Below are 24598 nucleotides of genomic sequence, written 5' to 3' on the forward strand. Positions count from 1 at the left end.
CAGGCCTAGCGTAAGCCCTCACAGTGCTAAGTGACTGAAGAACCCGCATCCAGAACGGAGCTGAGAATAGGAGTGTGACACGCACACTCACTCACTTCTTCCTCCTGATCCCGTTTTTCTATTCATACTAGAGGCAGTAACAGTGACTCACAGGAAGAACATCACAACAACTACTGGGTGTTTGAAATACAAACCCCACAGCACTCCCTTGCATTTACTGGTTAGTATTACTCAAAAACTCATCTATTTCCTATATACTTTTGTGAGGTAGATGTGACCAGTGGCTAGCAGTGGCCAGATTCTACCTTGAGTCATAATAACGATGACAAACGACTAACTTGTGCTATGTACCAGGTATCATATTAATTTCTTTGCAAGCATTATTTTAACATCTAGACTTCACAACACAACTATGGGATGGGACCTACTTTTATGCCATTTTACAGATAAGAGAAGATGCATATGCAGATTAAATGCCTTGCTTACCCTGAGTTGGTAAGTGGTGGAACTGAGTTTTAGCTCTCATTAGGCTGACTCCAAAATCTGTGTTTGTAACCCCAATTCTATCTGACGTTTGGATTTTCAGGTGTCCAATGCCCCGTGGTCACTTTCTAGCACCTCAATCCTTCATAACAGTCAGGACACTGCTACATTCCAGATCCATACAGAGAAGCACCTCTGCAGATCTGAATTCTGTCCCTTACAGTGACAAGGGAGGAACTATGGGTCATTTTCTACTTTATCCAATTCCAAATGAGCAAGTTTAGGTATATCATGAATTAGCAAAGAAATATATGAAGTTAACAAATCCTGAAACTATAAATGAACAGGAAGGATTTCCCTAGAAATTCAAATGGGCCATCCCTTTCCAAAAACCTGACTACCGATCCCATCCTCACAAAAGGATATCCTCCAGGACCCCGGCCAGGGATCCCTTCCTCCAAGCCCCATCCCGTGGAATAACTACCTACCAGAAAGAAAAAAATGAAGCTTCCCAGGCTTACCTCGTCAGTGAGGAGCCATCACTTCCCCCGAAACACTGCCCAATCCCCAGAGGCTTCACTCTGCCCCTGCCAGTCACAACCCAGGAAGTCCTTCCTTGCTTTCTTCAGAATCCAAATAACCAGACACCATCCACATTTCCAAAGATCCCAGTTGGCAGCGGGCATGCCCAGTGCTGTGGGCCTCCCAGAGACCAGCCCGTGGGGGATGTTCCTACTTCCCAGGTTTACTTACTGGTCCAGTTATTAACCACATGGATATGAGCATGACTCTCCAGAACTCAATGCGATTAGGACCAAGATAAATTTTACAGCCAGCTTCGCAGGCTGACTGGTGGTGATGTCTCACATCTGTGCTGCTTTAGTTTTAAACTTGATGTGAATGTTCTTACTCCATCGAGAAGCATTTCTCCTCCTCTATGTTTCGAGGTGTCCTTGCACCCTTCCTCACTTTTCTAAAGCCCCAGAGTTGATGCATTAGGGTACAGCTCCAAGCAAGGTTCTAGAAGGACCAGGAAGAGAGGAGACAGCAGTGGCAGCTGACAATGCTCACCCAGTTAGGCTCTGCTGTTGGAGCTCTCCTGCTTACTTGCCTCGCTCCAAGTGGACTCACAAACTCAGTCAATCCCATCCCACACTCCTGCTAAGCCATCAATCCCAGGGTCCTGCATTTGTATACATTGCTATGTATATATTTGCATTTCCTTCAATTTCTCTAATATTCTCTGGATTTTTTTCATTCCTGTACAAAGAGAGGGAGATACTTGTACACCTCTGTCCAAGTCAAGATCCAAAGTGGGCGTCACACACAAATTATATTTCTTCCAGTCGATGAAATAAGAGGTATCTTTGAAGACAGTGGTGACTGGTTCCTCCCACGCTGACAACATCAGAGGAAGACCTGAAGGTCCATATAGAAATATGTAGAGCTGTTAAAGAAAACTACAAAATTTTAGTTTCTATATATAAGGTAAACATGATGTTGATCTGATTCACAATCCCAGAAATTAACAAGAGTACTATGTAATAATTTATTAAGCCTCTTCCTTGGGCCCGGCGGCATGGCCTAGTGGCTAAAGTCCTCGCCTTGAACGCACAGGAATCCCATATGGGCGCCAGTTCTAATCCCAGCAGCTCCACTTCCCATCCAGCTCCCTGCTTGTGGCCTGGGAAAGCCGTCGAGGACGGCCCAAAGCCTTGGGACTCTGCACCCGCGTGGGAGACCTAGAAGAGGTTCCTGGCTCCTGGCTTCAGATCGGCGCAGCATTGGCCGTTGCGGTCACTTGGGGAGTCAATCATTGGACGGAAGATCTTCCTCTCTGTCTCTCCTCCTCTCTGTATATCTGACTTTATAATAAAAATAAATAAATCTTTTTGAAAAAAAGCCTTTTCCATGCTGAATATAGGTGAGATACCAGAAACAGACCCACTAGGATCCACAGAAATTTATTTTGTGTTTAAGGAATATGAGCAAAGGTACAGAATTTGGACTGCTTATTCACCCTATTCACCCAGTTGTAGAACTGACTAATGGCTGGCAGTGGAGCTTAGTGCATTAAGCCACCACCCGTAGTGCCAGCATCCCATATGGGTGCTGGTTCAAGTCCTGGCTACTCCACTTCCTATCCAGTTCCCCATTCATCTGTCAAGGAAAGAGCAGATGCTGGCTTAAGTGCTTGGGCCCTTGCACCCACACGGGAGCCAGAAGAAACTCCTAGCGCCTGGCATTGGCCTGGTCCAGCTCAGGCCATTACGACTTAACGGGGAGTGAACCACGGATGGAACGTATCTCTTTCTGTGTCTCTGCCTCTCTCTCTGATCCTGGCTTTCAAAAATAAAAAAAAATTGTTTAAGTATGACAAGCCAATCACGTCATTACTTTCACTTCAAGCCCTGTTTTCTTTCTTTCTTTGTTTGTTTTTTTGTTTTATTTGAGCTGCAAAGACAAAAAGAATGAGACTGAGAAAAAGAATGAGATTTCCCATCCATCGGCTTACTCCCAAAACAGCCACAACGGCCAAAGCTGAGCTGATCCAAAGTCAGGAGCTGGGAGCTTCCTCCAGGTCTCCCACACAGGTGCTGCTTTCCCAAGTCATTAGCAGGGTTAGGGAGCTGGGTTAGAAGTGGAGCAGCTGGGGCACAAACCAGCGGTCATATGGGATGCCGGCACAGCAGGTAGAAAGTTAGGCTGATATACAACAGTGCTGACCCCTAAAATAAGTCTTTTTTTTTTTTTTTTTTTTTTAAATCAGCTCAATAGGGGCCAGCACAGTGGCATAGCAAGCTAATCCTCTGCCAGAAGTGGTGGTATCCCTGATGGGCACTGGTTTACGTCCTGGATGCTCTATTTCCAGTCGAGCTTTCTGCTTATGACCTGGGAAAGCATCAGAGGATGGCTTAAGTCTTTGGGCCCCTGCACCACGTGAGAAACCTGGAGGAAGTTTCCTGGCTCCTGTCTTCAGTCCAGAACTAGAAATGATTGTAATTGAGGGCTTATTCTGTACTTGATACCCTCTGAACTCTCCAAAAATTAGGAAAAATCGTGTCTGAAGCTGTAAAATGCCCACTCATGGCCTTCATCACTATCCTGCCCTTCCTTGTTGCTAAAAGAGACCTCTTACGACACCTGTCGCATCAACCCTCTTCTGTTGTTCTTTATATAGTCTTCTGAAGGAAGACGAGTGAAGAATAAGAAGGCTGAAGCCTCACTTACTCCAACAACCTCAATAGAGAGTGGTAATAACGACTAGTGTCACGTGTCAAGGAGTGGCATGTGTCAGCGGCGTATTATAACTATCTCTAAAAAAAAAAAAAATCCCAAAAGAGAAAAGAGTAACAACCAAAAACCCGTGCAAGGGAACATAAGCAAATCTATGAGGTAGATATTATTATTTCCATTTCAAAGCTGAAGAAGTAACAGTGCAGGCTGGCTAAGTAAGTTGCCTGTAACTACACAGCTAAGTGGTAATCCAGCGTTTACACTCCTGTGTAGTGCTCTATACTCCTCTTACTGATGAAGCAAACCAACTGAAAATCTGTACTGTCGAATCTGATCCCACGCACATTGCAGACTAATATTTTTTTTTAGATTTTATTTATTCTTATTATAAAGTCAGACATACAGAGAGGAGGAGAGACAGAGAGGAAGATCTTCCGTCCAATGATTCACTCCCCAAGTGACCGCAACAGCTGGTGCTGCACCAATCCGAAGCCAGGAGCCAGGAACCTCCTCCAGGTCTCCCACACAGGTACAGGGACCCAAGGCTTTGGGCCGTCCTAGACTGCTTTCCCAGGCACAGGTAGGGAGCTGGATGGGAAGTGGAGCTGCTGGATAAGAGCCGGTGCTCATATGGGATCCAGGCGTGTGCAAGGTGAGGACTCTAGCCGCTAGGCCACGCCACCAGTCCAGACTAACATTTCTAAGTGGCTGTTTGCAGCCTTCAAAGGCTGTCCTGCAGGTGCCACACACTTCACACATCTAAAGCCAAGCTCATCTTCACACACCCCCAAATCCACCACTGCTGCCTTGCACTTTGCTGACAGGATCATTATTCTATTGGTCATCTATGAAAATAGCTTTTACCAGTTCTATTCAGATAAAATTCACACACTATGCAATTCATCCACTTTAAATGTACGATTGAATGGGCTTTAGTTTATTTATAGAGCCAAGCAGCCATCATCGCTCAATTTTACAGCGTTTCCAACATCCCTAAATGGAGCTCCCATGCTCATCAGTTTTTCTCTGTAGATCTATTCTGGACATAGAAATTATGACATCAAACTTGGCCACTGCCTTTCCCCATCCACAGGTGACCTCATTTGTTCCTGGGATGGCTCCCACTTTCCCATGCCCACCACACTCAGAGTCAGGCACATGAACTCTCTCATTCCTGTCCCTGGCTCACTCACTCAGGAGTGGCTGGCGTCCTGCTCGCCTCTTGCCAGAGATTCCTTCCAGCATGACACAGAAGAGAGTTCACACTTCTCAGCACGACACCCGGGATATGCCACAATTCACTCCCAACTACTTTCTCAGGCCATCTCTCCCTCCTCGCCACCTGTTCCACTCTGTCACACTGGATTATATGAAAATTGTGCCACACACAGGTCTATAGCCTCCAGTTTCCTGAAAATATTTTCAATCTTGGCTTTTAAATTCGATTTTTTTGTGTGTTTTTATACAAATTACATGCTTCAAGACACAGAATATATACACTAAAATATTTTCTAAAATTGGGATACAGAAATCATTTTCAAAGATAATTCAATGGATTTTTTAATCAACAAAAGGATATGGAAACTGAAGACATTCTGCCCGGCTGGTTGGCAAGCAGCCCTGGGCTGGGCCACAGAGCAGCAGCTGTGGTGAGCATCAGCTCTCCCAGCAAGTCCGTGCCGGCCACGTCATCGGGGATGGGAAGAGTCACAGGTTGTCCCAGCACAGGGTGGATTCTGCTGCAGTGTGATTCAGTTGTACCAAATTCTGAACTGCCATCAGAAAATAGACAACTTTAACCTTTCCATTGTCCTTAAGAATGATTAAAATGTTATTCCCAAAATTTTGCACAACCTCTAATACACCCACAACAACATGAATCACATAAAGCTGATGCCATCCGACTCAAACTCTGCTCTGCCACAGTAATCTAACAGATGACTGAGTACCTTTCTCCCTTGGAAAGATCTAGAGAAGTGTGTGCTGACTTTTCAACAACTCTGGCCTAAACAGAGAACACCAGAAGACCCCTTTCTCTGTCACTAATCACGCCGTCCAGGGAGACAAATCCACAAAACATTGGTAAAACTATGACAATCAGATGTCTGCAGACAGATATGCAATGGGGGACTTGCTTCCTCTTCTTTTTTTTTTTTTTTTTAATAATCTTACTTAGTTGATTAGGGTACAAAGTGCCCTACAGGAGAGTGAGTAAGACCACTGTTTACACACTAATATCATCATTTTCCCCCTGTATCTGGGGTCAGGGGAGAAACAAAGGGAGAAGCCCCACCCAGCCTCCCTCCCATCCCAGGTCCCCCATATGAGGCACTAAAATTTTTCCAAATTGATGCATTTGTGCTGAAAGTATTTTGGGAAATAAAGGTTAGGAAAATAATTCTAAAAAAAATATGTTTTCTCTTCTTTAAAGTACTAAAGATATTCTCACTGAGGTATGCTTTAGGGAAAATGTAAGAAAATAGATTTTAAAGCCATGGATTTAAGCCTCGAGTCTATTGGTGTTGACTGAGGGTATTTTAATAATGGCAGAAACTGAATAAAATACGTTAATTAAACATACAATAGGTCCTTTCTTGATAAAAAAAAATCATGTTCATTTTGGACTCTGGTAATTGGACTTTATGAGAAGGCAGGGCAAATGGGTTATGTTTGTACCATATTATAATCCACCTCCGCCATATATTCATTTTTTGGTGCCTGAAGAAGGCGGAAGAGGAGAAAAAGATGGCTTTCAAGCCTGTGTAAAATGCCAATGTGTATAAAGTGATATGTCACCAAATTGTCTGGATTCACAGTGTCTCGTCACTCAAGAATTCCAGCAACCTTTAAATTCTGTCTTCTCATGTCTAAATTGAACTGGAATTAGCAGGGCAAAGAAACATATTCTCAGGTCAATTAGAATATTTTTTAAGGAGCCAGGAATAATGACACTTTTTAATACAAATCACTCTGGAGCTTTGCTTGTGTTTTGCTCTAGAGAAGCCGGCCCCTGGCGCTTAGAGATGGCGAGTTCTACCTCTGCTCACTCTCACGCTAGGACAGTAAAGACACAGAGGGGCACGACAATGCTTCTCTCCTTCACCTCACATAATGCTGACGGCTGACGACGAGCACAGTTGTGTCGGACAAGCTCAGAGTAGGTTCATCCTCTATCCTGCAAAGCAAAGCCAAACCAAGCTATCTCTCAATGATTCTACAACAAATTCCTGTTTATATAAATTTTGTGGCAATTACCACCCCAGAAAGGATTAAAATTCAGTAACCAATTAACCAAGAGGAAAATGAAATTTTTAGGTTCATTCTCTAGAGCAGGCATGAACAGTTTAGACAAATATGCTTATTTAGCAAAAGCCAATAATGGAACAGGAAAATGTCAGGATCTCAGAAAACTAATGCCAACGAGACTCTGGGCCAAGGAAGGAAACCGAGAACCTCCTAGAAACAGGACAAACACAGCTGAGGAAGCCTGCAGTGCCACTCTACCATCTTAAGCCATGGATTCGGGACGTACCTGAAGACATGTGTTGACAGGACCCCATTCACCTCCAGCCGGAAGTTAAATCTTATCTACAAAACAATAAATGACAGGATGCGAGACTGAGCGGGACCCAGGAACACATCCGCAGCCTCTCTAAAACACATGGCGTTCTTTTTAAAAAATGTAAATATCATTTTAAATTGAGAAATCGTAACAGTAGACACTAATTAATGGAGCACAATGTGATGTGTCTGTATAGAATATAGAATGACTAAACCAAGCTGACTAATGCACTCATTAGCTTTCAACGTTCACTCTCAGCTGCACTGACGTCTAAACTCCAAGTCACCCTGCGCAGAAGCAGGGACTCAGAACCTATTCTCTGCCGAGCCCTGCACCCTTGGCCGAACAACTCCTAGCTCTCGCCATTCTCCCACCCCTCAAGTCTCTGGTAACCAGCTTCCCAGCTCTACTTCTCTGAATTCGCCTTTTTTTAAAAAAGATTTATTTATTTTTATTGGAAAGGCAGATGTACAGAGAGGAAGAGAGACAGAGAGAAAGATCTTCCGTCTGATGATTGACTCCCCAAGTGCCCGCAACGGCCGGTGCTGAGCCGATCTGAAGCCAGGAGCCAGGAGGAAAGAGCTCTTCCGGGTCTCCCGCACGGGTGCAGGGTGCCAAGGCCTTGGGCCGTCCTCCACTGCTTTCCCAGGCCACAAGCAGGGAGCTGGATGGGAAGTGGAACTGCCAGGATTAGAACCGGCGCCCATATGGGATCCTGGTGCATTCAAGGTGAAGACCTTAACCGCTACACAATCACGCCAGGCCCCGAATTTGCCTTTTAAACTCATAGGTAAGTGACCCTGCGTGGTACCTGTCTTTCTGTGTATGCGCTGTTAGGATGGATGAGGTAGATAGAGTGCATACACGCAACAGAACACCACTAAGCCTTTCAAAAGGAGGAAGACTAGGCCCGGTGGTGTAGCCTAGTGGTTAAAGTCCTCGCACACACTGGGATCCCATTTGGACGCCAGTTTGTGTCCTGGAAGTCCCACTTCCTATCCAGCTCCCTGCTTGTGGCCTAGGAGAGCAGGGCCTTGGGCCCAGGGCCATTGGACCCTGCACCCACATGGAAGACCTGGTGAAGCTCCTGGCTCCTGGCTTCAGATCAGTTCAGCTCTGGCCATTGTGGCCACTTGTGCAGTGAACCAGCGGATGGAAGGTCTTCCTCTCTGTCTTTTCTTCTCTCTGTAAATCTGACTTTCCAATAAAAACAAATACATCGTTTGCTAAAAAACAAAAAGAAATGAAACACAGAGGAAGGAAATGAGGCATTTAAAGTGACACATTAAAGAAGTAAGGAAGTGGAAAGAAGATATCCCTGTCTCCAGAGGTGTCTCAGCTGTCACAAGAGCAACATTCAGCTGTCCTACGGACACAGAAACCAAATCCATTCAGTCTGACCAGTCAGAGAGATCAGCGCTATCCTTCCACCTCCTACAAAGTAGAGGTCCCTTGAAAACACATTAAAGAAACATCTTTGTACAAAAAAAAAAAAAAAAAAAAAAAAAAAACCAGCTTACCTTAGGATGCACCACGATGATTCTGTGTAAAAAATGCTTTATAATCAGACAATCTCTTGTCAGTATTCTGGGCTTTTCATCAACCTGTAATAACACAACAAAAACCCTTATCTCACAAACACAAACCCAAGCACACAGATGAATCAGCTGGGGGTGTTGCTTTCTGAAAGCGTCAGACATCTGCAGGGAGACACCTTTGGGGCTGGAACGGTGCCCAGAGGGAGTCTAAGGGACCGCCAGTCCCTGGGCTAGGGACCTAACATGAGGAGCTTCCGGAGGGACATGGACAGAAGGCAGGCTGGGGGCTGCTGCTCCGCTCGAGTGCCAGCATCCCCCATGGGCGCTGGTTCGTGTCCCGGCCGCCCCACTCCCATCCAGCTCCTTGTTTGAAGGCAGCAGAGGGCCTTGGGACCCTGCACAAATGCGGGATTCCCAGAGCAGGCTCTTCGCTCCTGACTTCGGCTTGGCTCAGCTCTAACCATTGTGACCTTTTAGGGAGTGAACTAGAGGATAGCAGATCTTTCTCTGTTTCTGCTTCTCTCCATAAATCTGATCTGCCTTTCCAATAAAAATAAATAAATCTTTAAAAACATATATTAGGGGCCTGGTGGCGTGGCCTAGCAGCTAAAGTCCTCGCCTTGAAGGCCCCGGGATCCCATATGGGCGCCAGTTCGAATCCCGGCAGCTCCACTTCCCATCCAGCTCCCTGCTTGTGGCCTGGGAAAGCAGTGGAGGATGGCCCAATGCATTGGGACACTGCACCCGTGTGGGAGACCCGGAAGAGGTTCCTGGTTCCCGGCTTCGGATCGGCTCAGCACCAGCCGTTATGGCTCACTTGGGGAGTGAATCATCGTACGGAATATCTTTCTGTCTCTCCTCCTCTCTGTATATCTGACTTTGTAATAAAATAAATAAATCTTTTTAAAAAAAAAAACATGTGTTAGGGTAAAAACCACAATGCTAAAACCACATTTTGGAACAAATTTAGAAGTAATTCAGGAACACTTCCTCAATTTATGGAATCAGCTGTTACCAGATTCTAGGAATGAAGATCATGTCAACTCGGATCATTAAACTAAAAATAAAGAAATTAGGGACAGACTTTGTAGCACACAGGTTAAGTTGTTCCGTGAAGTGTGGCTGCCCCATTCTTAACCAACTCTTTTGGGGCAGCAGAGACGGCCCAAGTCCTTGGGACGCGGAACCAATGTAGGAGACCTGGAAGAAGCTCCTAGTTTCCAATTGGCTCAGCTCTGTCTGTTGCAGCCATTTAGGGAGTGAACCAGTGGATGGAGCATGTTTCTCTCGCTGTCTCTCCTTCTCTGTATAGCTGCCTTCCCAATAAAAATAAGTAATACTTAAAAGAAACAATTTAAAAACAATCTCCTAGAAAATTAAAACATTCACAAAAAATTTATAAAGAGGCACCGTAAAAAAATTAGTAGGTTCCTATGGGTGGCTCATAGAATACAGCGCCATATACAAGGTATATGTGAAAGAAAAAAAATGTGTCCAGACCTTAAAAATTCATAACACAATAAAGAATTTAAAATGCAAATAGGGGTCGGTGCAATAGCCTAGTGGCTGAAGTCCTTGCCTTGCACATGTCAGGATCCCATAAAGGTGCCGGTTTGTGTCCCGGCAGCCCCACTTCCTATCCAGCTCCCTGCTCGTAGCCTGGGAGAGCAGTCAAGGACAGCCGAAAGATGGCCAGGAGCCTATTCTGGGTCTCCCCTATGGTGCAGAGTCTCAAGGCTTTAGGCCGTCCTCGGCTCCTGGCTTTGGACTGGCTCAGCTCCAGCAACTGCAGTCACTTGGGGAGTGAATCATCGGACGGAAGATCTTCTCTGTCTCTCCTCCTCTCTGTATATGACTTTCCAATAAAAAATACATCTTTCGGGCCCGGCGGCGTGGCCTAGCAGCTAAAGTCCTCGCCTTGAACGCCCCGGGATCCCTTATGGGCACTGGTTCTAATCCCGGCAGCTCCACTTCCCATCCAGCTCCCTGCTTGTGGCCTGGGAAAGCAGTGGAGGACGGCCCAATGCATTGGGACACTGCACCCGCGTGGGAGACCCGGAAGAGGTTCCAGGTTCCCGGCTTTGGATTGGCGCGCATCGGCCTGTTGCGGCTCACTTGGGTAGTGAAATCATCGTACGGAATATCTTCCTCTCTGTCTCTCCTCCTCTCTGTATATCTGGCCATAATAAAATGAATAAATCTTTTAAAAATACATCTTTCAAAAAATGCTAATAAGCAAGAGATTATAATCTTTTTATAATGCATAGAAAAAAGAGCTCAAAAACTAATACATGGTCATTCTCAGAAAAATTATTAGCAAAATTTCAAAAATTAGAAAAATGAATAGTTGGTTATTAGAAAATTCTGGAAACAATTTAGGATTATTCACACATATTAATGGTGGCAATTAAAGGCATTTTCTGTACTTTACATTTTCAAAACAACTTCTTGGAACAGTTTCAAATCTCTGTAATCTTGGTGATTATATGGTGTATCACGCAGAGGGCTAATTATGTGTAACAGTAAAGACAGACAAATAAGTGAAGGTCTGTTGAGCGGCTACCAGAGAGATGCTACAATTAATAATAAACACAAGCTCCTATTTACTGAACACCTGCTACTTGCAGCTTATATGCAAGAAGGAAATATCTACTCTTTATGGAAGATCATGAAACCCAGTTAATTAGTGTGTCCAAGGTCACACACAGTCAAGTGGCAGATACAGGATTCAAACCTAGACCTAACTCCTAAACCACATTCCACTGGGCAATGCTGTGTCTCCAGGAACATTCATTTTCTGTGTACACAGCTAAATATCTGATTGGCAGTCTATACGACCCATCACTATTTTATAGCTCATACTTATACATGACTACCTGATCTATTTACATCTATATTCACATGCTTGTAGAACACTATGTTGGCTTATTGTATACTTGAACCTGCAAAGACTGGATGATCTCCAAATCAGAACAAGTCACAGTAGAAAATAATGACAACGTGAGTGACATCATACTTGAGATGCGTGAGATGCTGAAAGGACACACAGTGCTGACTGAGGGACTGGCACGACTCTGTGTCAGGTCAGCAGAGCACGGCCACTGCAAGGCAAACTGCCCCTTCAGCATCGACTCAGGGCGAGCGAGCGAGAAACAAAGCCTGCTATGAAAGGAGAAACCCCAGCCTGCTGTGTTCTGTGGAGTCAGTGAACTGACTGAAATGCTATGATGAAAAATAACGCATGCCGTCAGTCCTGGGCGGCAGACGCCAGCAGTGAGTCATGGGGACTCTGGTCCTCAGCTTCAGCTCTGTCTGATGACATGACAGAACACAGCAATGTGTAGCTGTGGGGCCTGGACCGGCTTCTAAAGCTGATTCTCTTCCTCCTCAGCTCAACACACGTGCACACATACATAGCTGTTATGTTGTGCACATGAGCTTGTCTAACTCTGCACATGCAATCATCGAGAACTGTGACAAAAACAAATATCAAACTGGATAAAGCTGCTAAGCAAATCTTGTCAAATCAGATTGCTTTTGAAGACAGCTGTTATCCAGATGCAGGGCTCACCTGGGCGTACACCCTAAGCCCAGCGTCTCTCGTGGAGCTCACCGGGGTTCAGCTCCCCCGGGGTTCGTTGTCCTCAACGTTCCCCCATTAGTGCACCACTTACTGCAGCGCTTCATGGATGCTGACGTGGAGTGTTAACCTTGCTGCTCTCCCCTCAGACACAATTTTTACTTTTTTTATTTTTTGCCATTTCCCCGTTTTCTCACTCTCTCTACATGCAAATATCCATGCACTTGGGCGATATCTAGCATGGCAACAATGAGACGTAAAGGAAGAAACACTTTGAGGAAACCCTTGTTCCCACGGGCTGCACTATTCGTCACCTCCGCGTGTCCCTCCCACCAGCTGACACCTGGTCACGAGGTCACTGCTTTCCTCTGCCCCCGAGTCTAACTTCCACAGCAAGTAGGTGACCAGCTTAACCAGCGATTTACTCTCACAGTTTTCTGATCTCTTCACTAACAATGACCGTTGTGTCCACTCCAAGCCACCTATTTCCACGGCCCCAGCTTGGAATTGTTCCATTCTAGAAACTTCAAATAGAGGTGTCCTACTCCTACGTGAAAAGATGTATGTCAGGGTGTTTAAAGTGGCTTCCTTGGTAGACGAAGCTGGATGCATTCTAAATGCTTCCGCTGGTCATGTTTTGTTTTTTCCTGAGGGGAAATCCCTTATGCCCAGTACGTCTGCTTCCACTCTCACCAGCACCTGCACACTTGACCTCTTCCCTGCGGCAGAGGTGCACTTCTTCAAAAGTCATCGCTTGCTGCTAGCATCATATATACCACAGTGTATTGTAATCATTTGTTCACTTACCAGTCTTTACATTTCATTTCAGTTCAAGAAGTATTGGGACTTTTTACCTATAAATAGCTCCATGAGCCTGACTTGAACAGACACAAGTTTCTGAATTAATGAATACTGAAATAGCACTGGTCTTTATGTATCAGTTTGTTCTAATTGTGCCACTAATCTTCATGGGATGTTGGGAAAGTGAGGGAAGTCTTCGTCTCATCCTTTTTCTTGCCTGTACAGTGATGCGGCAAGCCTTGTCCTGCCCAGCGCACCCAGCCTTTAGGACGTGTATGCAGCACTAAAGGTCACACATACAAACCACTGCCTGTTCAGACCGACTGCAGCACATGACCAAACTTTCCACAGTCACTTTCCTCGGTCCACTGGGATCACCTGTTCAGTGCTATTTGGCAGGAGTAGTTTTAGGGCTGACTAAACATTAAACTGCTCTTCGTCATCCTGAAGATGAGGCACGGCCACAGCTATCTGCTGTCCTGAAATTGGACCTGGTGCTTTCAGAAGCAGCATATGATTTTTCAAACGTGAAAAAAGGTTTCTCATGTGCTCCCTGGGAGAATGTTTACAGCACTCCACCACAAGCCCCAAGCAAGGAAACGAGAATGGAGGACTCAACTGTCTCTTTCATAAACATGGGCTTCAAATAAACCAAAGACATCTTTAAAACAACCCAATAAAAGTGTATCCAAATCGGATCTGCAGTGGAGACAAGTTTGATTCTCATAAATTCAAATAACGGAGATTACAATGGTCTCCAAACTTATTTCCACATTAGAATCACCTGAAATTTTAAAAACATACATTCCAAAGCTTAGATCATACCTGTGATGGACTGTATTATGTCTTCCAAAAGGAGTTCAAAAATTCTTGGAAAATAGAATTGTGTTTATTTTTGTTCAAAAATATTGAAATTCATTCATATAAGGGTCTTTTTAAAAGATTTTTAAAAATTTTTATTACAAAGTCAGATATACAGAGGGGAGGAGAGACAGGAAGATCTTCTGTCCGATGATTCCCCAAGTGAGCGCAACGGCCGGTGCTGTGCCGATCCAAAGCCAGGAGCCAGGAGTTTCTTTAGGGTCTCCCACACGGGTGCAGGGTCCCAAGGCTTTGGCCCATCCTCGACTGCTTTCCCTGGCCACAAACAGGGAGCTGGATGGGAAGTGGAGCTACCGGGACTAGAACGGCATGTTCAAGGTGAGGACTTCAGCCACTTGGCCACTGCGCCGGGCCCATATAAGGGTCTTCAAAAGGTTCATGAGCTGGCCAGCCTCGTCCCACGGCCTGCCGAGTCACTGCTGACGTCCAGCATCCACTGCGGGCATCCCAGGTGCTCTGCTTTTGATCCAGCTCCCTGCCAGGTGCGTGGATGGGCAGCAGAAAACAGTCCAAGTGCTTGGACCCGGGCCACCCACACAGGAGACCAGAATAGGGTTCCTGGCTTCAGGTCGATGATGGTGACCATTTGGGGAGTGACCCAGCAGACAGAAAAACCTTTCCCTGTTTCTCTTTATCTCTGCTTTTCAAACAGATCTTTTTTTTTTTTTTTAAATAAAACAAGACAATCACGAAGTAAATGAAAAAAAGAATGCATAGATTCCAAAATTTTTTTACATCAAAATAAATCTTTTAGTTCCATTTTCCATGAATTCTTTGACATTGTTAACCCTTAATGTGGCTGGTCGGAGGGGTAACAGGTTAAGGAAGGCTGTCGGCATCATACAGGAGTGGCAGCCTTGAAGGGGAGACAGCAGAGGTCTCCTCCCCACAGCTCCAGGGCAGAAGTGCCCCAAGCCAGAAGAGGGGCTTCATTAGAAACCACCCTGCTGACTCAGGCTTAAGGCCTCACACGGTGAGAAAACAGTTTTCTATTTGTTAATCCATCTAGTCTGTGTAATTTGTTACAGCAGCCTAACACCCCATATCGATACAAACCACAGCTTGTTGGAATGGGATACATAGAGACTAGAGTCCTGGAAGCTCCTGGATAACTTAACATCTGTGGAGGTAAGTTTGGGAACTGTACTGGACTTGGGGATTTCCTTCCCTCTTACTAGACACACAGAAAAAAAGGAATCCAATCTTCTGAGAAGCATTCAGCCACGGCGAGACCTGCCTGGACGCTCATCCGGAAGGGTGCTGCTCCTGCGCCATCCGCGGGCCAGCTGCTCTCCTCCGCAGTCCACGTCTGCTGCTTCACAGCCAGCCTGCACAGGGCCGCCTGCGCCTCTGCAGGAGAAGAAACGGCACCAGAGTGGACCCCGAGTTCAGGCAGGCACCAGCGTTTCTGCAACTATTTATTAAAGAATTAAGCCAAGAAGGCTTTTCCCTGATGAGCAGATTACCTGAAGACTTAAATCTATAACTGGGAATGTTATGCATCAGCAAACTGTTTGAACATTAAGAACTGTTTTATGGGGTTAAGATATTTAATATCACATTTTCTATCTCTCATATCTGCGAAATCAATATTTAGTCTCAATTAATTTCTACAAGGTCATATCCAATGCCAAAAATCTTTGGAACTGTTCTGATATTCTTGCATTTTTAATAAGTTCATGATTTAACAAACACAAATCCAGCAAATGTACTAATTTAGAGCTGAAAGCACAAAAATTCAAGAATGACTGTATTGAAGCTGGCACCATGGCTCAATAGGCTAATCCTCCACCCTGTGGCACCAGCATTCCATATGGGTACCAGATCATGCCTGGTTGCTCCACTTCTGGTCCAGCTCTCTGCTTGTGGCCTGGGAAAGGAGCAGAGGATGACCCAAAGCCTTGGCACCCTGCACCCATGTGGGAGACGTGGAGGAGCTCCTGGTTTCTAGATTTGGATCAGCTCAGCTCCAGCTGTTGCGGCCACTTGGGGAGTGAACCAGCAGATGGAAAACCTTTCTATCTCTCCTTCTCTCTGTAAATTTGCCTGTCAAATCAAAATAAGTAAATCTTCAAAAAAATTTTTAAAAAGCATGACTCTCTTAGGCAAGCCCCTAATAGGGCAGGTTCTTTACTGAGGTAATTGTTAAAGAATTGCAAACTTTCCAATTTAACTTGTGAATCAATCACATGATATGTGTGCATGTAATATTGATTCTGAACTATCTTTGGTGAGCTCAAAATCATCAACAGCACAGAAAACATTAAAATACGCACCATTTTTCTTCTGCAGACCTCGGCACTCATATAATAAAGGAAAAGAAATTAAACCTCCCATTTCATAAAATGCTATCCCTTATTGCCCTCTCTTGATTACATAATGAAGAGCTAAATATGAGTAAAGATATTGCAATGTCTCTAAGTTTCACCTTGTAAATGAGGTGACAATAGTATAAAAACTTTAAGAAGTCAACAATAAAAATATATTTTAGAATAAGAGCACAAGTGTCTCAGAAGGCATTCATGCTACAGATTTAAACATTGTTAACCACCTTGAAAAAGTGTGGACATTCCAGAGATCAAGTTCTAGCTACGAGTTTTAGTGAGTAATATTTTTCTTGTCGCTAGTTTTTCCAGCTTAACCCAGTCACGAGGTCCTGGATGATATAGTAGTGAGGCAGGCTACACTGTGGGTCATTGAACCTGGCACTGAACCAGGATGCCCTGTATTGAGCTTCACTTACAACATCGATCAACTTCCCTCCCTAAGGCTTTTCCCTTTGCTTATAATTCAATTACTTTTCTGTAAAATAAGAAAAAAATTGAAATCATGCTTCAACGCTATAAACTTTCTTTAAAAAAAAAGATTTATTTATTTTATTACAAAGTCAGATATACAGAGAGAAGGAGAGACAGAGAGGAAGATCTTCCGTCCGATGATTCACTCCCCAAGTGACCGCAATGGCCGGTGCGCGCCAATCCGATGCCGGGAACCAGGAACCTCTTCCAGGTCTCCCACACGGGTGCAGGGTCCCAAGGCTTTGGGCCGTCCTCGACTGCCTTCCCAGGCCACAAGCAGAGAGCTGGATGGGAAGTGGAGCTGCCAGGATTAGAACCGGTGCCCATATGGGATCCCGGGGTGTTCAAGGTGAGGACTTTAACGCTATAAACTTCTAAATACTAAAATTAAAATAAACATGAGACAGCTGAATAGTAATCTATAGCCATTTTAAGGTGTATAGAATCCGGTTGTATATAAACTAATAATAATTGAAATGTCAATGTAGAAGTCACAGAATGTGGTTCGGAAATTGAATTCTTTTTTTTTTTTTCTCTTTTAACATATTGGCTACTCAATACCATGTCAACTAATTCCATAACATTATAAATTGTTACTGATGTAATGTCGGGGTTTTTAATTGATCTGGATGATACTCCGCCAGCTCTACCTTCAGACCAGAGATGGTCTCCCAAAGAAACCGTTGAACTTATCTGGACAATAAGATGCTGGACTTCATGCTTGGTAGATGCTTGCAATGAAAGAATCTCAACTGAATTTGAACTGTGGTAATGCAACAAGGTGGAGGAATCCACCATGGGGGGGTTGGGGAGTGGTGGGGGGGAATCTCAGTGCCTATAAAACTGTGTCACATAATGCAATGTAATCAATAAAAAAAAAAATAGAAAAACAAGCAAACAACAAAAAAAAGAAAAAAGAAAAAAGAAAAAAATTGCTCCTGAATCCCACTTCTCTTTGAATTAGTGAGGCAGTGCAAAAGTGGAGAAAATATGGATATATGAGAAACAGCTTTGTAAATAATGAGTTGTTAAGAAATGTTAATAATTTGAAATAAATTGTGAAGCTGTTTTGGGGCAAACCAATTTCATTTTCATTTATTTATTCAAGAAGGAGGCGGAGCGAGTGAGAGTGGAGGAGAGGCACACGCAGACAGAAAGGCTCCCGTCTGCTGCTCAGTACGCAGAAGCCAGCAACGCCTGGGACTGGACTGATGAACGCTCAGAGAGGGAATGAATCAGAGCCAGAGGAGCCCCAGGACTGCAGCCAGCACCGTGTCTCCAATGACTGCATTTGCAGCAAGCCACAGTCAGGAGCTGAGCCAGGTGCTGAGCGCAGGGACTCCAATATGGAATACCTCTGCTCTTCACTGCCAGGAAATCTTAGGCATAGTTAGAAACAGCACAGTATAAGAATGATTTTAGGGGCTTGGCAGCGTGGCCTAGTGGCTAAGGTCCTCGCCTTGATCCCATATGGCCGCTGGTTCTAATCCCGGCAGCTCCACTTCCTCTCTATCTCTCCTCCTCTCAGTATATCTGACTTTGTAATAAAAATAAAATAAATCTTTAAAAAAAAAAAAAAAAGAATGATTTTAGAAGGAGAATCAAGATGGCTGAATAGGGTAAGGACACATTTAAACAAGACGGAGAAATATTAGCCAGGATGAAGCAGAGAGGGCAGATTCCAGGAAATAGGACAGAACAACAGCAGAGGGGCACCTGGAGACTGACAGACACGGGAAAGCAGCGGAGACAACAGTGTGGTGTTGCAGTGACTGATACCCCAGCGGCATTCAGCTAACAGTGATCTGAACTACACTGGAAGCCAGAACTCCAACAGCAACAAGGTGGGAAGGGATGTTAACCGGGAGGTCCAGAGGTGAACCCAGAAAAAGAACTGCCCGTCCTGCTAGTCTGTTTGACTTGACCAGGAGCAGAAACAGAGCAGCAGGTACAAGACAGGCAGTGCGGGAACAGGGTAAATTTCATAGCTCAGTCTGTCCCCAAGAGCCATATCAGGTGCCAATTTAAGGAGGTGAGGGCTATGGAGCAGGACTGCACATGGTCTGAGCTGGGACTGAACTCATTTCTGATTCAGTGAACTGCAACAACGTGGCATCCTACAGGTTTCACCCAAGACAGGTCCGGTAGCCCTCAGACCTGACAGCCAGTAGACCAAAAACTCTAGTAGTGGCACATTGGGCGTCATTTCTTACAGTGTGGCAAACAATTTTTTTAAACATATATTTTTATTGCATTTCCTTTTTTTTAATTAATTACATTGCATTATGTGATACATTTTTTTTATGCACTGGGATTCCCCCGCCCCTCCGCAAACCCTCCCCCCAGGGTGGATTGCTCCACCTTGTTGCATTACCACAGTTCAAATTCAGTTGACATTCTTTCATTGGAGGTATTTACCAAGCATAAAGTCCAGCATCTTATTGTCCTGGTAAGTTCAATGGTTTCTTGGTGAGACCATCTCTGGTCTGAGGGTAGAGCCGGCAGAGTATCATCCCAATCAATTAAAAGCCTCAACATAATATTTCCAACCAATTACAACATTATGGCATTCATTGACATGTATTGATTAACCAATATGTTAATAGGAAAATGCAGGTTCTCAACCACAACCTGTGACTTCTTCATAGACATTTCAATTTTGGTTTACATTCAACTGTGTTCTATATACCTTAAAATGGCTTAGATTGCTATTCAGCTGTCTCATGCCTATTTTAATTTTAGTCATTAGCAGGTTATAGCATTGAAGCATGATTTCGCTGAACCTGGCTGTTTTTCGGGTGGTCTAACTCTATAATTCTAACAGGATATATGTCAACAGTTTAGGTGAGCATGTTTAGGAGGGGTGTGCAGAGAAATCTTCCACACCCCAGTGAGGAGTAACTAATCTTTGTGTCCCACCCAGTGAGGTATAAGTGCATCCCCGCTGACCGTTTCCTGTCTATTTCTAAGCTTTTCTTGTTGTTCTCTATCTATTCTAGTTTTGTTTGTTTGTTTGTCTGTTTGTTTTGAGGGGTTTCTGGAGTGCTCCTGATAGTTATTATGGGAGAGGGTGGGGACCCAAAGTTGGAAGCAGGCAAGGACCAGAAAAAGCTCCTCTCCCTAGTCCTGAAGGAAGTTTACTGTTCTGTTTCTGCGGACCGCTCAGGGATCCTGGTTGTTGTTCCGATGACCTTGGATCCTGCAAGGCAGGATTTGGGCTTCTTCTATCCCATGTGGTAGATCCAAATGGGGGTGGTTGACCTCAGAGTTCTTGGTCTTCAAAGGCACTCCATTTCCCCGTGGTCTCCTTGGCAGTAGGGATGTAGTCCTCGGTGTTCGTACTGATAGTCCTTGGTGAGGATCTTGGAGTCTTTAGGGTTGGGATAAAAGCCTCCTCCTGTCCGGGGCAAAGATTTTAAGATTGCAGGGGCCCGGAGGCGTGGCCTAGCGGCTAAAGTCCTTGCCTTGAAAGCCCTGGGATCCCATATGGGCACCAGTTCTAATCCCGGCAGCTCCACTTCCCATCCAGCTCCCTGCTTGTGGCCTGGGAAAGCAGTTGAGGACGACCCGATGCATTGGGACCCTGCACCCGCGTGGGAGACCCAGAAGAGGTTCCTGGTTCCCAGCATCGGATTGGCGCGCACCGGCCCGTTGCGGCTCACTTGGGGAGTGAATCATCGGACAGAAGATCTTCCTCTCTGTCTCTCCTCCTCTCTGTATATCTGACTTTGTAATAAAAATAATAAATCTTTAAAAAAAAAAGAATTTAAGATTGCAGGGACAACAGTGAGCTGTGCATGTGCTGAGCTCGGCAAGAACCCACTGAGCTCAGAGCATTGCACTAGACCCACAGGAAAATAATACTGACTATGGCATTATATGGGTCAAAATAGGTCCGTGTGCCCCTCAGACCTAACAGCCAACAGGTTCCGGCAAGATCAGCACCACCAACAACCTAACTATATAGGACACCTGGTGTCTCCTTAATACTGGGACCTACTCCAGTTGGTACCTACTCCAACTGGAAGTGGGAGAAATGTTGTACAGACAACAGTGGTACCTCAGCATGGTATCACAGGAGGTGGAGAGTGGTGAGCCAGGAGCTGGGGCTACTGAGACCATGGTGGAAATCTAATATAATAACCTAGACCTGGAACTTGCTGGAGGGAGTGGCACAAGTGACTGCAAACAAAGAGCCGTGTGCCAACCACAATAAGTAAAATCGAATTGTAGACCTGTGGGTGACACAGTTTAGAAACCTGCCCCAAGGAAAAGAATCTGCTAACCAGAAGTACAATGACCAAGAGCAAAAGAATGACCAAGGCACAATGAATATTACTGAAGACTCTCCTGTAAAGGAACAAAAGTCTTTGCCAACCTCAGAGTTAATTGAGGAGGACATCAAGAAAATGGGGGATACAGAATTCAAAACAAGAAGCACGTAAAGCTGGCATTCGAGGAATCTGTCACACTGGGAATGAATCAAATAAAAGCTGATATATCAGAAATGAAGAATACAGTGGAACAAATTAAAAGTACAGTGGAGAGTCTCCAAAATAGAATGAAGGAGACAGAAGAAAGAATCTCAGAATTAGAAGATATTTCCTATCACCAGGGGGAAACAAAAAGCTGGAAGCAGAGCTGGGTCAAGCTAAAAAAAAAAAAAAAAGTATTCAAAAACTGAAAGACACTATTAAAAGGCCAAATATAAGAATTATAGGAGTCCCAGAAGGTGCAGAAAGAGAAACTGGGATTAAAGGTGTATTCAATGAAATCATAAGGGAAAATTTCCCTAATCTAAAGAAAGATTTGGGAAACAACATTCAGGAGGTGCACAGAACTCCCAACAGGCTTGACCAAAAGCTATCTTCACCAAGACACATAATCATCAAGCTCTCTTCAATCGAACATAAGGAAAAGATCCTTAAATATGCACATGGGAAAAAAAAATCAACTGACATTAAAAGAATGCCAATTAAACTCACAGGAGACCTCTCACAGGAAACTCTATAGGCAAGAAGAGAATGCAGCTACATATTTCAGATTCTAAAAGCAGAAAAATCATCGGCCCAGGATAGTGTACCCAGCAAAACTTTCCTTTGTCTTTGAAAATGAAATACATGGGCCCGGCAGTCTGGCCTAGCGGCTAAAGTCCTCGGCTTGAACGCCCCGGGATCCCATATGGGCGCCAGTTCTAATCCCAGCAGCTCCACTTCCCATCCAGCTCCCTGCTTGTGGCCTGGGAAAGCAGTTGAGGACGGCCCAAGGCCTTGGGACCCTGCACCCACGTGGGAGACCTGGAAGAGGTTCCTGGTTCCTGGCTTTGGATTGGCGCAGCACCAGCCGTTGTGGCTCACTTGGGGCCTGAATCATCGAACAGAAGATCTTCTTCTCTGTCTCTCCTCCTCTCTCTGTATATCTGACTTTGTAATAAAATAAATAAATCTTTAAAAAAAAAAGGAAATCTTTAAAAAAAAAAAGAAAATGAAATACAGTTCTTCCACAGTAAAGATAAAAGAATATGCCTCTTCCAAACCTGCCCTATAAATGATACTTAAAGATGTTCTCTTGACAGAGAAAAGGAATAGCACCCACCAAAATCAAAGGCAAGTGTGAAGAACATCCCAGTAAAATAATGACAGAAGACTAAACCAATGAACAACCCATTTCTAAAATGACAGGACCAAATTACCACCTATTTCTATTAACCCTGAATGTAAATGGCTTAAACTCATCAATCAAACATCATAGATTAGTAGACTTGATTAAAAAACAAAATCCATTTATTTGTTGCCTACAGGAGCCATATCTCACCAACAAAGAGAGGCAGAAATCATATTTCATGGATTTTGATTTTTTTGTTAGTTTCATCTCTTCAAAACTGTTCTGATGAAATTCTTCAATGATTCATAGATCATACAATAGCTTCATTTTCTTAAGAAGGTTCTTAATTTTCTTTTTCACTTCTTCAGTGACACATTAGTCATTCAGTAGCATTTTATTTAACTTCATGGTGTTGTTAATTTCTTTTTTCTCCCTGATGTTGATTTTGTTTTGTGGCTTTTCATTAAAGGGGATGCATAGCAACTGTGTAATGGAGACTATCATATCCAGATGTGAGGATACAATGCAGTATGCATCTCTACTTCCAGACAAAGATGGACTCCCAATGAAACTGTTTACTATATCTTGATAATAGAATGCTGGACTCTCTGCCATTGTCCATGCCTGCAATGATGGACAGATGACTGTGTGTGAAGAAATATATTATAGTAATAATACAGGGGAACTCAGTGGGGGGGGGGGAGGGAATTGGGGCGAGGGTAAGGGAAATCCCATGATCTGTGGAACTATATCATAAAGTGATAATAATAAAAAGAAGTAAAATTTAAATAAATAATAGTTTTAAAGGAAAGTTGGTATATGATTATGCACAGCACTAGTCATTCTGGCCAACACTGGACAGTACCTAAACATCTGCGAAATGATGAATGTCTTAACAAAACACAGAATATTTTCAAGCCATAAACTTGCCGCAACATGGGTGAACCTTGAAAACATGATGATTGAAGAAGTTAGAGCCAAAAGGCCACATATTCTATTATTACATACACTTACATGAACTGTCCAAAATGAGCAAATAGAGAGGCACAAAGCAGATTGGTGCTTGTCAAGGACTAGGCAACGAGGATGAACAGAGTGCCTATTGCTGAGGGCGGGCTTCTCTTCCACGTGATGCAGAATTAGAGCGAGGGACAGTTACACAACTTCGTGAATACAACAAAAGTCAGCAAATTGTACAAGTCAAAACAGTGTATTTGCAGTTAAGAATAGATCCAGATGGGCCCGGAGGTGTGGCCTAGCGGCTAAAGTCCTCGCCTTGAAAGCCCCGGGATCCCATATGGGCGCCGGTTCTAATCCTGGCAGCTCCACTTCCCATCCAGCTCCCTGCCTGTGGCCTGGGAAAGCAGTCGAGGACGGCCCAAAGCCTTGGGACCCTGCACCCACGTGGGAGACCCGGAAGAGGTTCCTGGTTCCCAGCATCGGATCAGTGCGCATCGGCCCGTTGCGGCTCACTTGGGGAGTGAATCGTCGGACGGAAGATCTTCCTCTCTGTCTCTCCTCCTCTGTATATCTGACTTTGTAATAAAATGAATAAATCTTTAAAAAAAAAAAAAGAATAGATCCAGAGGGGCCAGTGTTGTGGCATAGCCAGTAAAGCTGCCACCTGCAACCCTCTGTATCTCATATGGATGTCAGTTTATGTCCCAGTTGCTCCATTTCTCTGCTGATTGCCTGGAAAAAGCAGCAGAAGATGGCCCAAGTGTTTAGGCCCCTGCTAGCTATGTGAGGACAAATCTCCTGGCTCCTGGCCATCTTGGAGTGTACCAGTGAGTGGAAGGGCTATCTGTAGCTGACTTTCAGTATAAATAAATCCTTTTTTAAAAAAGAGAAAATAGATCCAGAAGAAATAATGTCAGAATTATCAAGCAACAAATACAGATATAAGTACTATTTGAACAAAGTTTGCCAAATGTTAGGCAAGATGAATTACTGAAAAACAAAACTAAAAGAAATCACACAAGCAAACAGATCACCATGCAGCCAGAATAAGAAGTACATGGAGGGGGCAGACACTGTGCTGTACCATATGAAGCTAGAGCTTGGGCTATCCTATACTGAGGTGCGTGGCTTTGAGTCTCGCCTCAGCTTGTGA

At 44.3% G+C, this 24598-nt stretch overlaps 1 protein-coding gene and 1 long non-coding RNA gene across 2 annotated transcripts in view; both read right to left on the reverse strand.

The window, feature by feature from the left end:
- The window catches only part of TOP6BL (TOP6B like initiator of meiotic double strand breaks), a 26785-nt gene extending 19897 nt beyond the window's left edge, over positions 1–6888 (reverse strand). Inside the window, exons 1-3 of the mRNA XM_058662758.1 lie at positions 6824–6888; positions 5306–5492; positions 1774–1930 (exon numbers count right to left, since the gene is read on the reverse strand). Of these exons, the coding sequence (XP_058518741.1) occupies positions 1774–1930; positions 5306–5377 (229 nt within the window). The 5' untranslated portion in view covers positions 5378–5492; positions 6824–6888. The remainder of the gene's footprint in view (positions 1–1773; positions 1931–5305; positions 5493–6823) is intronic.
- A 402-nt stretch (positions 6889–7290) lies between these two features.
- Positions 7291–24598, reverse strand: part of LOC131480155 (uncharacterized) — a 49433-nt gene continuing 32125 nt past the window's right edge. The window contains exons 4-5 of the long non-coding RNA XR_009245271.1: positions 8803–8886; positions 7291–7308 (exon numbers count right to left, since the gene is read on the reverse strand). This is a non-coding gene — a long non-coding RNA (uncharacterized LOC131480155). The remainder of the gene's footprint in view (positions 7309–8802; positions 8887–24598) is intronic.

This window comes from Ochotona princeps, chromosome 4 (genome assembly GCF_030435755.1).
Source record: "Ochotona princeps isolate mOchPri1 chromosome 4, mOchPri1.hap1, whole genome shotgun sequence".
NCBI classification, from domain to species: domain Eukaryota; kingdom Metazoa; phylum Chordata; class Mammalia; order Lagomorpha; family Ochotonidae; genus Ochotona; species Ochotona princeps.